Source organism: Hippocampus comes, unplaced genomic scaffold (assembly GCF_001891065.2).
Source record: "Hippocampus comes isolate QL1 unplaced genomic scaffold, H_comes_QL1_v1.1 scaffold1, whole genome shotgun sequence".
Lineage (NCBI taxonomy): Eukaryota > Metazoa > Chordata > Actinopteri > Syngnathiformes > Syngnathidae > Hippocampus > Hippocampus comes.
The window spans coordinates 3,396,209-3,413,498 of NW_017805010.1; the positions used below are offsets into that span (position 1 = coordinate 3,396,209).

Below are 17,290 nucleotides of genomic sequence, written 5' to 3' on the forward strand. Positions count from 1 at the left end.
TTCGGTCAGAACAGCCCTCCAACTGAAACAGTAACGAAAATGTGGCCCGTGGCAAAAATGACTTTGACACCCCTGTCTTAGGAAGTAAAATATACACGATAAGGACAGACATTTAAAGGCTGTTATACTGCGCGGGAAAACAATGATTCACTTCCACAAATTTCGATGTTCGATGGAGTTAATTTCATTATCCATACCACAGACAGGAATACTTGGAACATTTTTATTTACTAGCTTGTTAAGATTGCATTTACAGTGATCATTTTAGAAACAAAAGATCCTTTGTACAGTTATTTTCCAGCGAGATAAAATTGCAAATATCGTATATACACAGTAAGAAACATTAGAATAATGTCAAGACATTGCGTCACCAACGACATGCTTTTGTTTATTCAACATGCTGCAGTCATTAGCAAATCGAAACCAACGACGCGCACATGGAAGGTGAGCTGACGCGGCGATGAAGGACCTCGCCTTAAGACCGAATTGGATGTGGTTTGGGTCCTGATTTCTTTTGAATAAATAGTCAGTAGAAGAAGCCAGCGGTCTGATGAACGCAGCATGTCGAGATTGCTGAAATGCATTTCAAACCTTTGTCATAGCCAGAAAAAACACCGATCGATGAGGTTACACTGACAAAGCGTCCATTTGTTTGTTTTTTTTTTAAGAAAGCACACCTTTGACGTACTACATTTGACATAAAAAATATCCAATTCAATAAATGCCATTGTTTATCTGCTTTAAGACATAAGCTAACAATTGCTCCTTGTCACGGCTACAGCTTGTATGTACAAAGAAATGTTACGACGATCCCTTTCTTGAGCGCCACCTAATGACTCTTTACAGTACTTTTTTTTTTTTTGCTAACACTGTCACATGCCCTCATTGAGTCTTTTATTTTAATACCTAGTCTTATGACCACTTAAACATGTTAAAATAAACACCAGTATCAGAAGGTAATCCTTCAGGTAGTACATTTTAATGAATATATTAATAATTTACCAACGATTAAATATTGTTGTCCATTGACTGGACAAAATGTTTCGTGGTTTTCTTTTGTTTTGTTTTGTTTGTCCCGATTCTGGTAATCCCCCCTCCCCTGCCTTCCCCCTCCTTTTATACCTCCTGAATATGAATGAAAGACCTCCTTGACAAAAACTTATATAAATAGATCACAAGAAACAAGCACTGATGGCAGGTCATTGGTCCTTTAAATACTGTTCAATATGCCAGCTGGAATGCTAGTAGATTCTTTAAAACCTGGTGTGGTATAAGGGATTAAAAAAAAAAAAAAGCTGCTTTCAGACACAATAAATAACTATCCTTCATATAGTGCGGCAATACAGTACTCACACTAAGCCTACAGTAATTGCACAGTAACCACATGCACTGGGTTGGATCCGCCCCTAAAATCCAGACTTTCCATCACTTTGCCATAACTTTCTGCTTCTCCACCCTCGACAAACACTGAGCCCTGCGGAACAGCAGTCTTAATAACAACGCAGACCGTCCTCCGGAGTTGCAGTCTGAGGAAAAAAAAAAAAAAAAAAGGACAATCTTCGAGTTTTCGGGTGGAAGTTACAGCTAGTTTGGTTAATCCAGTTATTGTGAGGGCTGTGGCGGCAGCGCAAGTGGATATTGGGCTGCTTCCCGATAGAACTTGGATGATCAACTTCAGGTTGCATTGGTTTCGAAAGGTGAAGCCAGACGTTATTGAGCGCTTATGATTAGATTGGTGTTGGAATCCATGGCAACAAAGGCGCTGTCGGGAAGAGGTTCTGTCCATAAGCGCTGTCCTTTTGATGGAAAAAGTGGCGGAACATTTGATTGTTTCACGTCTCCCTTGCCCGCATTTGCGAGTTCTCTCTGAGTTGTACGTTTTGTTTTGTTTTGTTTTTCTTAGAGTTCTCCATCTGAGGGTGGCAAACATAGCTTGAAGAGTCTGTTTCAAAGACAAAACATAGGATTAGGGAATTGCGCCGAGAGAAAAGCCATACATTGAGGAATACATTTTTGCGGTACCTTGGTGCTGACGGCGGCATCTGGTCCATTACCGTGAGGTTTTTAGCAGAGAGCTCAACTCTGGCCCCCTGGTGGCAGGCAGAGAAAACATGAGATTTCCTGTATTTTCCGCACTCTAAGGTGCAGCTAAAAGCATTCCATTTTTTCAAAACAGGTGTGCCCTATAATCCAATGCACTTAATATAAAGAAAATGTAACTCTCTTTCTATTCCCCATTGAGTAGTTTCCCTAATAGTGTTCCGATGCCATCTGGTGATTATCAGCACGAAGCAATTGGAACCTAAAAGGGTTCTGGGTTCTGCCTGACATGTGCATTCGCCAACACACACTCAAACAGACAGGTGCTTTGTGAACTCTGCGCAGCCATTATGAAACGAAGATAATGCCAAAAGCATAGTTAACTACTGACTAAATGAAGGAAGGAGGAGACAAGTAAGACTTCTAAAGATATTTAGCCCATTGTGAATGTGAGCCCATGAGGTTAGTGTGCGTTTTTGTTGACAGTTGTGACCAGTTCTCATTGTTACAGCTGCAGCGGTTGTGAAGGCTCTATATAAATAAAGCTGTATTAAGATAAGAAAACCTTTATTTGTCCCACAATGGAGAAATGTTTATTCTGAATTGCATATTGAATTGTTTTGTATTCCCTTTAGTGTGGCACCATCTAGTGGATGCATAGCACAATCGCAGCCACGATTGTAGCTTCAATTCTATGCGCCTTATAATGCAGTGCGCCTTATATATGAAAAATTTTTAAATAGGCCATTCATTGAAGGTGCACCTGAAAATCCGAAGCGCCTTATAGTGCAGAAAATACGGTACTATTGTAAGCGCTGTCCCTGAAAGGGTTAAGCGCTGTACAAACCCACGTGTGGAACTGTCTTTATAACCATAACACATCAACATATTTTCGTTATTTAATGCACAGGATAAGGGACAAGAAAACGGCAGCTATATTTGTGGAGCACATTTCATATACTAGGTTGATGATCCCAAACCATCGGGCCGTGGAACGGGACAGGAATGCAGGCCATTTTGGACCGGCGGGCCGCACGGATGTAAGAAAAAAGAAACGTAAAGTACTTCGGTTTATTGACTAAACAAGGTTGAAAAATGTTAGTATGTGTCTGTGACGCATGCCAAGATGCTCATTTCCGGTGATTTCCCCTCCCCACCAAATCAAATAATCGATAACCTATTACTTTTAAGGAAAATGTAAGATAAAATGCAAATGACATCAACGTTTTTGCAATCAGGGTTTATATATACGGTCGAACCTACTACTTTTGAAATCCAAGGGTTTACCTGTTTGCGCATGACGTCCATGGTCTGCATGATGCATCGCGGCATGAGGCCGTGATTCCTGGCAAGGATCATTGCCTGCTCCAGTGTCACACTTAGGGTACTTCTGCAAAGAACACCGAAAAACATTTATTAGGACTAATGTGAATTAAGGCCACGCTCACATGACGTCACCGGGGAGCATGAGGCTGGCCGACCTCTGCATGCCCGTGGCACACATGGTGATGTGACAGGCTCCAAGGCGATTGCACAGCTCCGAGGACACGCACAGCACGCTGACACCAGAAGGGTGGCCGTGGGTACCGGGGCGCACGTTGACGTACGACTGCATCAGCCGACAAAGGTCGTCCAATGTGTTGAGGGGGCGGAGTAGCTGTGAGATGGAAGAGAGGGTCAACTTAGGCAAGGCTGCACGATACCCATGACAATAATATTTGGAATAGCGTCAGCAGCTCTTCTCGTTCATTTGTCTGATTTGTAAAAAGGCCAATATGTTCATGTCGTAGTTTTTGGTGAAGTACCCTCCTGCATTATACTGAAACCTGTTTTCTATTTTCTAGTTTCTACAATGTGACAAAATGAACAGATGGGGCAGATTGGATGACATGTAGAGTGTGTGCGGTGGCCGCTAGCCCTGCCAAAAGATGGCGGGCCATGACGAGCCAAATTTTATTCATGAGAGAACTTAAACTCAAGCTACGGTGGACTTCAGTAACATGACATCATCAAAGAGAGCCAGCCATTTTCAACACTTCGGATTGGTCTATCATTTGTCTAAAAAAAAAAAAAATTACACCCACACGTGGATTTCGGCCTGATGCCAGCGATAATGTAAAAGTGCCAAAAAAGATTTTTTGTTTATTGTTTACATTTGACCAGACGTTTCAATGGATGTGAACAAAAGTAATCAAACACACTTGAATGACACTTAAAAGTCAATCACAACTTCAGAACAAAATGCTACAGGCTAGCACTATGGATTGGAGTATTTTAAGATACTAATGGGAAACTATATGCGCTATCATCAGTCTGGGGCTCTAAAATATAATCAATGCTGAGGTCAACAATAAATGGAGGTGACAGAGGATGCGACGGTGTTGATGTTAGTTGGAGTTAATGGAAGGTTCTTGGCAAGCTAACGAGTTCCAGTGAGGGAACGGGACACCAGTTCATCTTACTTTGGCAATGCTCGGCCGAAGATCTCTAACTTCACGGCCCAGTATCTGTGCTTGCATTTATACATTCAGTCACAACATTGCACACAGCTGGACTTAAGTTTCAGGAGTTGCATAACGCTTGATATTGGAAAACAGCAAAAGCAATAAAAAGAAGCACAAAGACAGACGAGTGACAGTGAGGGAATATTTACCTGATCAATCTTCATAGCTGTGGTGTTGGAGTCTGTGGGGAGATTTGATTTCTCCAAATAGAAGGCCCTATTGTGACAGCAAAGGTTCTCGAGTCAGCTTCTCGGTTTTCGAGTTTAAAATCCCACAAATTTAGTCTCATGCACGTCATTAGAATTAGAATTCGCATAACTCCGTCCTGCACTAAAATGATCAAACAAGATATTGAAGAGTTCTATTAATATGGGAAATAATGATCATTTATTACCGTGCGTTTGTATTGATGCTACATTCCAGAAAACTGGGAAGTCCGAAATTTTGGACTCATGGATAGAAAAATTGCCTTGGAACACTGCGATTAAACCGACTGCAAGTGTCTTTCTAAATGATTGTCATGTGTATTGTTTATTCGTACTGTACTTCGAGGCTATCACAATTTGCTTAAACCTGTGGTGTGAGGAAATTGCTGCATAGCATGATCACAATATCTGCTTTTTTTGTTTGTTTTAAATAGACCCATCCATTTTCTCGAGCGTTTATCCTCATTGGGGTTGCGAGCTGCAGCCTCTTCCAGCTGACTTTGAGAAGCGGGCTACATACTGGATTGGATGCCAGCCAATCACAGAGCACAAAAACAATGAAGCCGTCACACCAAGAGGCAACTTCGAGACTTCAATTAACTCTAAGAAGCATGTTTTGGAAAAGTGGGAAGAAGCTGGAGAAAACACATAAAAAGCACAAGGAGCAAAAATGTGAACTCGACAGAGGGAGGCTGAAGCCCGGATTCAAACACTGTGGGGCAGATTTGCTAGCCACTAATCGAACGTGCTGTACAGCCTCCAATTTAGATGAAGGCTTTCACGAAATACAGATTTGTCACGACTGCTGACATTCAAATAGTCTATCCACAAAGAAATTAACACAAGCTGATCATGTCTGTCAACCATGTGTTTTGTCGTGGAATGCTTTGATGCTCCATCTTTGGAATTCGCAGCAGTGCCCAATGCAACATTTCCGAATCGTATAAGACGCTTCACAATTTTAGGAGAAGCCCGCGAGCGACACCACAAAAGTTGTTTGAGTTAAGGAATGTGTCCTAAGTGACTACCTGAGTCTGCGGTAGTAGGCCTTGACCTTCTCTAAGGAGACAGCATTGGTGCGCTGCTGGAACTCCTCCATGGCGACGTAGTCCTGCTGGGACAGCCCCTCTGGGCGCTCCAGTGCTGGAAAACATGGCGGGGAAGAGTCAGATCTGCACAGTTCATCTTTGTAGCATGTGGCTTGTGACAGATTGGGATTTCAATTCCCTTCCACAAACAAATACGAAAACCTTTGACAACCCGTACAAGCAACACAAATCTCATTGTTTTGACTTCATATGATGTAGCCTTTGTCGCTTTGCTTTTATCTTGAGTAATTTTAATTATATATTTTGTATATTTATATTTTCAGTCCACAGCAAGTGGCAGCCCCCGTAGATAAATAAAAACGGGTGGGTTTTTTTCTTCTGAAATCATACCCCAACAAATACAACGCTAATCCATAATCAGATCACAAGTCAGTCTCCTCTTCATCTGTAGAAAACAGTGCTTTCCACTAGGGGGCGATGTACATCCTCCTATTCTCTCACAGCTGAGCCTTATGCTGCAAGCAGCTGCGCTCTGAATAATCAAACATATGAACAACATATGAGCTCTTTCATTGGATGAGTGTTCAAAATAGTTATTGTCTGTGGAAAATTAATGACTTTATGGCACTAGCGCAATGATGCATGAGGTGAAGTATTCACATTGGGCTGAGACTGGCGGAGAACAGAGCACTTTTGAAGTGAAGGGTGGAACGTGAAAGGTGTATAAGCAAATGGCTTCAAACAAATTTAATAAAATCACTTAAATGTGTCATGAAAGCAGCTGGCAGCCCCTTTGATCCATGAAATCAGAGTTGAAAATGTTACCGCTTGAGTTTTAATTGACATTTCCCGAACACCACTGTGAAATATTTATTAAATTAAGCAATCAAAACAGCATGCTTTTTTTGAATGAATGTTGTTCGTCTTTCTGGTTAGGGGCCCCACAGTGTAGAGGTACATGGTTCGATTTGGGCTTCGCGCTTCCTATGGGGAGTTTGCATGTTCTCCATATGCCTGCGTGGGTTTTTTCCGGGTACTCTAGTTTCCTCCCACATTTCAAAAACATGCATGGCAGGTTAATGCATCACTCCAAATTGTCCCTAGGTGTGATTGTGAGTGCGAATGATTATTCGTCTATGTGTGCCCTGCGATTGGCTGGCAACCAGTTCAGGGTGTGCCCAAAGACAGCTGGGATAGGCTCCAGCATCCCCGTGACCCTCGTGAGGATTAAGCGATTTCAGATCATAGATGGATGTCTGTTTAGGTGTAATTTAAAGTCTCGGTGTGAACAGTCGTGTATATTTGGGCAACTGATAACAAAAACTGAGTACACAGAACTACTTTGTATATGCGTATCGGACATTGTATTGCGTAAGATGTTAATACAGAGCAATCAGTTTCCTAACTGACTTGTCTCCTGCATACCTCTAGTGAAGAGAATGGTGTGAAGTTTGAGGTGGCCTCCGTTTTGCAGCCGGCTGGGTAGCTCACTGAAGTGCCAGCTGTCAAGGTAGAGCATCACCTTCAGGGCCTGTCGGCTACCCTCCACCTGGTAGCAAACGGGTGAGTCTGCAACACGCACGCAGAGACAAAGAGCCATTATCGAGACATCCGTGAAACGCAATTAATAAATGTGGGAGACAGCATTTAGACGTTTGTAAATAGCATACTATAACTAGACCTGGAGATAAACACACGCAAGTAACAGTCTTTTACCAAAACATGTCAAATCTGTTGAACTTGAAGGACCTGTTTGCCATGAGTGACCCATGCAGGGGCATAAAACATCGCTCCTAAGGATCATTGGGACTTGACAACCCCTCCACTATGATAAGGTGACGGCTCATGGAGGGGCCATTCATTTTCAACGCTGCTTTATCCAGAGCGCTGGAGCCTATCCCATCTGACTTTGGGCGAAAGGCAGACCACACCCAGAACTGGTTGCCAGTCATTCGCCAGGCAAATATGGAGACAAACAACTATTCACACCGTCACGGAGTTAAACAGAACCCATTGTGCCTTCACACAATTCAGGTGAGTGTACCACAAAACCACGAGTGACTAGGTTTACTACATTATAAAGTGTAAGTGTCTATGAAATAAAATAGGGATTGCCTTTGAAAAAAAAAAAAAAAGAAAATTGCTCAGTGCTGTTGGAGACAAAGAAACATTAAAAAGAAGAATTTAGTCCGCCCCTTGTCCACAAATAATCCATGCTTCTCCTGATTTTATTACAGTGGCAAGGCATATCTTTCAAAATCTGTAAAAGCGGTAATGGGATTTTTACAATGGTGACACACCACTCAGAAAAATGAAACGATGACATTTACAGAGTCTTTCTGGGGTCAGCATGTTTCCTTAAAAAGCCTTCCAGCTGTCAGCCTGTGAAATTGGCTGAGATGTGTACGGCAGAGACTATGAGGTGATTGCATACTTCGCATCGCTACCATTACAGGAGTCCTGGGCCGGTTGATCAATAATGTCTAATGGACATTGCCCTGCTATTAAATGTTCGATAGCATTGTCGTTGGTCTGAGTTGTAAATACCGGTACAACTTAAGTAAAGCAGTTAAAAAAAACAATTAAAAAAACATGTTTACGTCAGAAAGATAGATATGGCAAGATGTAGAGTTTGCACATTTTCGTGTGAGAAGGTTATTGGTTAAAAAAGAAAAAAAAAGACTTTCAGTTTTATAAATGCTCTATTTGGGCTGTAACTGTCTATCATTTATTTTTAAGATGGCCACAACAACAACTGTAGTTTCCTTTTTTTTTAGTTATTTTATGCAAAATTCTTTTGCTGTTTTGCTCTTAGTTCTCACGCGTTTGACGCAATGGAACAAATTGCTATTCTAACTATTCATTCTCCTTTGAACAAAGTATTACGGTCAAGTCTAAGTGAGCATATGCACACATTATGCAATTTTATCCCAAATTCCGTTAAACCGTACAGCTGCTCATCACCAGCAGTCTGGATTGACTGGGCTGGACCGACTGAAGACGTCTTTGTGATCTTACTTGCAACGAGACATTCATCCTCCAGTTGCCTGAAGAACACTGTGACTTTGTCCAAGTCTGACAGAGCCGCCTTGATGTCTTCAAGCATGGTCCGTTCCTCTTTCTGATGGAGGAGAAAGGGGGTAGGTTGAGAAAATGCACCAGCAGGACAGTTTTGATACACTATGAACACAAATCTATTCCAACAAATATATTCAAATCAATTCCTGCCAGTTACAAATTCTCGGGTCGTCTTCCTTTTTTTTTTTTTTTTTTGCAGAGGGGGATCACTTTAATTATCAAAAAATTGTAAATGAATTACCGCGTCTTTCCGCAGGAGCTTTGTGTTTGTTTCTCCCATACACACTATTTCAGTGATTCTATGCGCAACATGACATCGACAGGCTATGGCTGTCATTTTATAGTTTGAACTCCATGTTTTGCTGACTCTTATTGCTTGGATGCCAATTTGTAGATTTTACTATACAGTAGACCACCAAGTGCCCAAAGACAGCTGGGATATGCACCAGCACGCCTGCGACCCTCGTGAGGAAAAAGCCGTTTAGAAAATGGATGGATGAATAGACCGACACTTAGAGGCATTAGAATAGAAAATGTGCGCTGATCTGCAACACTTGTCCTCACCACATGGGGCGCTAGCGTGGACTGCAAGTGCACCAGCACGCCAATGGCAGATATTTGCTCCAGCCATTTGCGGCTAGTTTCCTTGCTGTCCTCCTGGTACTCGCCGGCATTGTTGAAGCGGCATCGTAATGCGGCAAGCAGCTGCTCGGCCAGTGTGCACACAGCAGCTGTGGCGGCCTGGCAAAAGATGACATCGCGCCGAAGCTGCAGAGCTGTGTCTGGTGAAAGAAAGATGGAAATCCTGATTTCAAAAAAGTGAATGAGGCAGTTAAGAACAAGAAGTACATTTTATTTTTATCGTATCGAACTCACAGAACCCTTCACATGGTTAAAATGCAGACTCCCAAGTAAGTTTACATTTAAGTAAGTTTACATTTTTCAGTTGACAAAAGTTCTTAGAAGGAAAAAAAAAATCAATCTGATCAAATCCCAGTAAAAAAAATTTGAATAAGTCTGAAAGCAATGCCTGCCTGTAAAAAAAAAAAAAAAAAAAAAAAGTACTTAAGAGGCAGCTAATAGAAAATTGCATTTCACAATTAAGAAGCAATGGATTGCAAATCATGATCATCTTTAATATTTAATGTGAAAGCCAGTCAGTAAAAGACGGTCAGAATACTGCAGTGACTTAATAGGGCATAAAATGATGGCAGATCCACCAAGTATGGAGGAGCCCAGTTTTACTTTCTGCTGGACTGCTTGCTCCACCAGAAATTAGACAGCAACCCATAAACCCATGACAAGCAGGGAATTGCCTACAACCCTACACTGACCCGCGACAATATTGGATCCAGCTGGGAGAGACAAAATTAAAACTCTCGCACAGTTGTTGTCATCTTAGTTTTATTGTCCGTCGCATTAAAAACAATGATGTTTTACACTAACCTGTGCATTTAAGCAGGGCCAGGAGAAGCTGGCTCTTTCCATCTGAAAAAAGAAAAGAAAAAAAAAGATGAAAAACAGGATGTCGTGATAATTGTGTTGACACGATAAATCTATACATATTGCAAATATGATTGCACTGAATACAGTCATGCTGGTATATGATGCACTGGTGTATGCATATTGGTGTATTGAACAAACCTTCCACAAATCTCTGCAGGCTCTCCACCAGAGTTTTAATCGAATTGGGAAGGTTCCAAGGGTCCTCCTGGATGTTCTTGTGGATGACATAACGACAACGAACTGTCCAGTCTTCCGTCTGGCGAAACTCTGTTGAGATAAAAATAGCAAAATAAGTGAGTGTTGCCTGTGGCTGACGACACTATTAAAACATACAAAAACATACAAATATGAACCTGGTTGGCTGTGATCGGAATAGAAGTACTTGGTCTCCTCGCAGGCCTTGGTCATGACACTTCCTTTGAGGAGGCAGTTGATGGAGTCAACCTGTGTGCAACACACACACACAAAAAATGAACTCACACAGGAATGAAAACAAATCTACAGCATTCACCCCATACCGGAGGGTAATATTGCCCTTTTTTGTTGGGTAATATTGCCATGCCCCTACCATGCATGTGCAGGCAGTCACATGGAAGTAAGTAATCAACAGGACCATGTGTCTAGCTTACGATGCTCTACCAGTGAGAAACCCCAGAGGAAGGGTGCCAAATGTAAAAGTACAATATGAATAAGTTACTTAATTAACCGCCACAACTTTCCACATACAAAAAAAGTAATTAACAAACAGGGCATGAATGTCTGGTCTTATGGAGTGCTTTTCGGTAAATTTTCAATTTGAATTGCTTCACTTCCATGTGAAAACAAACAAACCAAAAACCACAACTCCAAGTACTTATACTCTTTTTGCAACTAATCTTGTGTGCGTATATGTATGCATGTAACTCTCTCTCTCTAGGTCTCTCTCCCTCTCTCTCTCTCGCACTCTCTCTCTCTCATACAGTGTTTCCCCATTTTTCATGGGTGATACCATCCAAGTGATTTTCTACGAAACAGAGGAGGCTTTTTATTTTTATTTATTTTTACTTTTTTGGGGGGAGTGGGGGGCGCATTCCACCGCTATACCTCTATTAAGAACCACAACACACACACTCACACAAATATTCACACACACACACACACACACACACACACACACACCAAGTCCCCACCCTTCAAAACATTTGTTACACTTAAATATCCTTTCTAAAAAGCAAAAAGATAAACACAGAGCTGCCGATTATAGCCAATGAGCGGTCTAATGTTCATGTTTTGGGGAAAACAAATGCAATGTTGGAGAGTATTGTAAGTTTTAAATTTTTATTTGTACTCAGTGATCCAAATCCCCCCCCCCAACCCCCCCAAAACCCAACCACCACCCACCCATCGAAAGGCCCCGTGTACCACCAGTGGTACTCATATCCAACATTGAGAACCACTTGAGTACTTCACAGAACTTTGGTGCGACCACTGTTGAACACATACCTACAGTACATTTCTTCAAAAGTGAACGCACCTGGTTGAAAAGGTGCTCGAGACAGCCGTGCAACTTGTCCTGTTTGTCCGAGGGGATCCTCATGTCACAAGGCAACTCATCCCCTGGCAAGCAGAACACATATAGTGTAAAAGGATGAGGATATTTAATTCAGCAGTGCAGAAGTGTATTTGTTTCAGTTTTTTTTTTTGCATTAGCTCCTATGAAAGTGGGGGGGACTTACTCTACTTTAAGAAAGGATACATTTTCCTAAACGGATCATATTTCTTGAAGATGACTGTGGTCACACTTCCACTGTCACTTCTTGGCGCCTTGGCCCATACGTACGCTATATTTAGTTAGTCCCGGGGAGTCCATCAATATTACAGACCAGGGAAGTGGAAGATCCGGAAAAGATCAGCGGCCACCATTGCAACCACAAATATACACTATTCTCCAAATTTGATACACATTGGTGTGCCGCTCACAAATTATATAGCTGTTTTTAGGATCGATTCTTAAATATTGTAGCTTTAAGGTGTGATGCCAGATGTCATGATTATACACTTTTGATAAATAAATAAAAAGAATAAGTCGTATTTTTATTAAGATTAGCTTAAAAAAATAACTGCAGCCAAGGGCATGAATATTTGTGCACATAAGTTGTTTCAATGTTAGTCGTTAGATGCACTGACACATTTTTTCCTCACGTTGGCTCTCGCATTGGATCAGGACGTTAGTCTCCAATGTGGCGAGAAGCCAGGCAGAAAAATAAAACAAAGGAATGAAAGTGTGTGAGAGCAGATAAAAAAGAATGAGAGCGTGGCATTTTGGATGAATACCTAACAACAAAATAAAGAGTTGCCCTACATTTTTTTTTTTTTTGGTTACCTGATCCCATTTCGTCACTTCCCAGGTAAGAGCTGTTACTCCTCACACTCGTGTAGGACAGGACGGAATCTCGGTTGCTGTTGCATTCACTAACATAAAAGCACATAAAAAAAACAAACACAGTTAAAATGCGCCATTCCTCTCTGCCACCACAGAGGACGTTTGCCAAGCTTTATCTTGTAATTATGCTGTCAAATACGTTTCTGATAGCGTCGAGAGCTAAACAAGACGATAGTAAATGTCCAGAACTGTTATTTTTATTTTTTTTTAAGGTTGGTCTTTATACCGTAGGTATTTATGATCAACAGGATTTGCAGGAGCACCATGACGATTTATGTGGCTTTAATTACACAGCAATTTTAATTCTGCGTACTTTAGTGGCTCAGAGGTGTTGCAAATGATTCACAGAGAGCAAAGTGATGGATGGCCAAGCAGTAAGTGTACCAGACGACAAGAACCGTCTTTCTCTTCCTCCCGGATGGCGCGGGAGGGGGTCAATGGCTAGTTATCACCTGCTTGACTATTTTGCGGTTCTGTGCGTGCATGCGTGCGTGTCAGCTTGGTGGGGGTGGGCAGGATGGCAGCAATTAAGCGGACTGTGTTAACACAGCAATCTGTCACCGGTTTGGCTCAGGTTCACCATTCAATTTTTATTCACCGGTGCACTCATACAAGCAAGCAACGATGCACCCACTCTAATAAATGTGTTTGTTTAGGCTGCAGTAAATATATTATCAAGAATTTCACAATTCACATCCCTATGTCCAACTTAAATTTAAAAACGATGTATAGATTCATTGTTTATAGTGTACGCCACGGGTACAGGGCCAGGAAATGCAGACTGCATCAAACCAGACATATAAGTATCATAAATAGTAGAATAAATCATAAATAGTGTGAATATGTAAACCGGTACACAAACGCTTGGGTAATGGAATGAAATATCCACAAGGTGATGGAATACTATACGAATATAAATAATTACAATATATTCAGATGTATAAATAGAGATAGATGTCATAGTGAAAGCCAATACTATACTGGAACAGCTGTAATTTAGTCATTACAGTAACAGGCAGCAGACAACACAGTCAAAACAATCTCTGTTCAATGACTTAACGCACTGTAACACGCATGCCAGCCCGCGAGGCGATGATGTCACCGCATAATTTCAGTTTACTTCAAGCCCAGATCATTTTCGAGCAATAGAAAAAAAGATCGGAGATCCAAAAAAACAAAACCCAAACAAACCATAATTGAACAACAAGAAACCAGGAGGGATCAACAACATCCCTAAAACTCACTACTCGTCTTCTCAGGATTTACATAAGAGATTTATAACCAATCGCACAGCAGTTTGCAACAGAAGCTACTTAATCGTGATATTTGCACACACTTCCAGCAGTCACATTTAATATCAACCTATTTTCTAAAAGCGCAGCTCTCAACCCAGCACAAGACTGATGATTAATAAATATATTCCCCTCCCTGTGCACCCTCCTACCTTAAAGTTATTGTCAAACTCACAAACAAAGCCTGGCCTACATTTTCCATCACATCTTATTGCAATGAGGTAGTTCCAACACGTTGTGGCGGAGCCTTAATGAGAGACTGAGCCAGAAGGCCACACCCCAAACGCTTGGCTCGATTATAGACCAACCCACCGCACCAACAACCAATAACTACATCTTTGTGGGTGGTGGAGGGTGGGCCTCAGTGGGCCAACACACACACACACACACACACACACACACACACACACACACACACACAATCTCAAGTGAGCTCACAACAAGTAAATTACATAACCAGATCAGACCAAAACATTTTGAAGTCATTTTTGGTCATAGGATCTTAAATTACGATGCCAACATCTGGAATGAATTGTCAGGCTCCAAAAGGGTGGTGGTGGGGGCGGGGGGGGGAGTGAGCTGCATTATGGGTTTGTGAAGTCAGTAAACGAATTGAAACACTTGCTCATGTTAATCCAGGTGTGAGACAAGAGTTTCCTGTGTCTCCAAGAACTTGAGAATCCGATGTTGGGAAAATATTGCACAATGAGTCAAGATAGCTCAGTATACAGTAGTTCAAAGCTATCATGAAAGCTCAAGAAATGCTTCAGTCACCTGTAGGAGTCTCTGTAGCTCATTGTGTCATGACCCGAGTCCTCCTGGTCTTCCTCGTTCACCTTGAAGCAAACCCGTTTGATGCCACCTTGCTCCACTTTGTCCTGGTCGCAGTTGTCCTCAGAGGGACCCAAAGAAGGGGGCTGGGCTGTCTCATAGACGGGAGCCTCTCCTTCACCTGTCTGGATCTGTGTAGGCTCGGTGATGGATGACAGGAGACTACAGAAATACAAGAAAAAATATTCAGATTAAAAAAAAAAAATCTGACAAACAAGAGTCATTTTACAACAACAGTAATGTATACTGCAGGATGTCAGAAGACAAAGACTCCCTCCCTCCCTCACAATCAAAGATTTCACTCACTGCTGCATGTTACACCCCTTCCTCCGTACTGACTCACAATGAGCATGTTTCTCTCTCTCCTATTCATGCGCTGACCTGGTTCATAAATATTTTGGGCCTGAGGAATGTTCTTTTCTTAAATTGTCAGCCTTAAACAAGCAAAGAGCACCAAAAAAAATGTGGGCTTGACAACTGACCGACTCTTTCCACAGAGTTTTCTAAATATCTTTGTGGAGGCGAGACACGCATCAACGTCTATGCCAATGTTATGATAAGATAAGTCAAGACTTCCTGTTGAACGAAAGACAAAAAGGGAACAATCAACCGATCCCACTTACACGTCGATCTGAGCCACATATTGCTTCATTTCCCGAACAGCAACGTCCAGGCGGCTGTACAAGTGAAGGTAAGCGTCCTGCGTCTCCGTGTCTTCCTGCTTGAGCAAAAAGCTCAAGCCGCCTTCGCCGTGACCCCGGCTGTCCATCAAACCTTCGCCCCCATTCACAGACTCCTCTCCGTCCTCCCCATCCGGGCCCGAAGAGTTCCACGAAGGCGCTCCCATGCTTGTGACGCAATGCTGGGTGTGTGACATCGGGTTCAGTTGAGCTGGGTGTGAAAAGAGTAGAGTAGATGAATGCAGAGGAAAAAAGATAAATCGATGAAGAGTGGAATCAAATATCGCAGAGTAAAGTAGAGCAGAGTAGAGAACACTTGTGGGCTGCGGTGGGTGAAAAAAACAGACTTGACTGTCTGACGTTGATATCCACAGCAGATGTTTTAAATGTATGAAGTTAACACGTTTGTCTGCTTTCCATTTAAAAGGGAGAGCTTGTTGACATGCACTCCGGCGGCTGAAAAACAAGAGTTCAGTTAAATAAATAAGTTGAAAGACAAAATAAAGCGACAGTAACCTGAGGAATCCCGCTCGGAATCCAAACTGAGTATTATTAGTAACTTTGACATAAAGCAGTGCCCCGTACTCTATTTTTAAAACCTGCATTTTTAGATGAATGAGAACATCTGCTCAGTGCAACTGCGAGGCAGATGTCCGACGGAGCACAAGTAAGTCCCGAGGAACAATGCAAGAGATGTTGTCAAGACAGCTGCGTTGCATTTACATCTTTCATGAAAGTGGATGGAATTATTTGACTGTTTTGGAAGTCAAAAAGGAAATCTACTATTAACAAAAAGAAAGAAAATAAGAATTGTTTGATAAAATTATTGCGTGAAGACTCTTTTTTTCCTGATGTACACACAATGTCTATTTTTCTCTGCCCTTTGACCTCTGCGCCATCACATTTCTACTTCAGTAAAAGACACCAGTCACTTGTCAATAGCAAGAACGTGGCAGAGGGCTTAATGGGGTCCGTACAACAAAGCACTCTTCGGATGTACTATGGGAATAGCTGTAGCGAACTAATGGCATTCCATTCCCTGCACTGAGGGATTTCACTGGCCATAAAGGTCAATTAGCCCGAGCTGCTGTTAAGTCGCCTCTTACTACCCCGGCCGGTACCATCACAGACGGATTTCAAAAGATTAAAAGGAATATTTACGTACTGCATTATTTTCACCACTATAACTGAAATCGGATAAAATGTCCTCCATTTTCAACATTGTGTATAATTATTTATCAATATATAGGGTACTACCTTGATCCGGGTCGAGGCCAAACAGAGAGTTCTTCCGTCCAAAGCGGATACTAAAGGTCCTGCCAGCGGAGGTAACACTTTTGGGGTAGGAAACCTGCATCAGGTTGACGTGGAAGTTGGTAGGGACAAAGTCCAGGCAGCTGAGCGGGTGGGTTCCGATGCTAGCTTGCCTAAAGGTGGGCCAGGCCATGTTTCGAAGTTCCAAGGAAAACTGGGAGAAAAATATGGGAAACACAACTAGAACTAGTTAATTATCTACATACAATCCTTAATCATCACTGCATCAGAAAAGGGCAATAGCAATTAAAATCATCAAACCAATGTGAATGTGAGAAAAAGATAATCCATTATGTAAACATGAGATGCAGTTTTCAAATGGCGATTTTATTAATTAAGAGGGGTTGGGGGGGGGGGGCACCCTGCCC

At 42.0% G+C, this 17,290-nt stretch overlaps 1 protein-coding gene across 2 annotated transcripts in view; it reads right to left on the minus strand.

Annotated features, from left to right (window-relative positions):
* Positions 1 to 209: 209 nt before the first annotated feature.
* Positions 210 to 17,290, minus strand: part of prex1 (phosphatidylinositol-3,4,5-trisphosphate-dependent Rac exchange factor 1) — an 87,315-nt gene continuing 70,234 nt past the window's right edge. The window contains exons 25-42 of one of the 2 annotated variants that reach the window (XM_019863048.1): positions 16,866 to 17,076; positions 15,552 to 15,819; positions 14,872 to 15,090; positions 12,746 to 12,834; positions 11,897 to 11,979; positions 10,737 to 10,827; positions 10,522 to 10,650; positions 10,324 to 10,365; positions 9,442 to 9,659; positions 8,818 to 8,920; positions 7,225 to 7,368; positions 5,779 to 5,893; positions 4,694 to 4,760; positions 4,503 to 4,547; positions 3,522 to 3,697; positions 3,328 to 3,430; positions 2,023 to 2,090; positions 210 to 1,942 (exon numbers count right to left, since the gene is read on the minus strand). In XM_019863048.1, coding sequence (XP_019718607.1) covers positions 1,900 to 1,942; positions 2,023 to 2,090; positions 3,328 to 3,430; positions 3,522 to 3,697; positions 4,503 to 4,547; positions 4,694 to 4,760; positions 5,779 to 5,893; positions 7,225 to 7,368; positions 8,818 to 8,920; positions 9,442 to 9,659; positions 10,324 to 10,365; positions 10,522 to 10,650; positions 10,737 to 10,827; positions 11,897 to 11,979; positions 12,746 to 12,834; positions 14,872 to 15,090; positions 15,552 to 15,819; positions 16,866 to 17,076 — 2,214 coding nt within the window. In that variant the 3' untranslated portion in view covers positions 210 to 1,899. The remainder of the gene's footprint in view (positions 1,943 to 2,022; positions 2,091 to 3,327; positions 3,431 to 3,521; positions 3,698 to 4,502; positions 4,548 to 4,693; positions 4,761 to 5,778; positions 5,894 to 7,224; positions 7,369 to 8,817; positions 8,921 to 9,441; positions 9,660 to 10,323; positions 10,366 to 10,521; positions 10,651 to 10,736; positions 10,828 to 11,896; positions 11,980 to 12,745; positions 12,835 to 14,871; positions 15,091 to 15,551; positions 15,820 to 16,865; positions 17,077 to 17,290) is intronic. The other variant, XM_019863049.1, reaches the window with a different exon arrangement.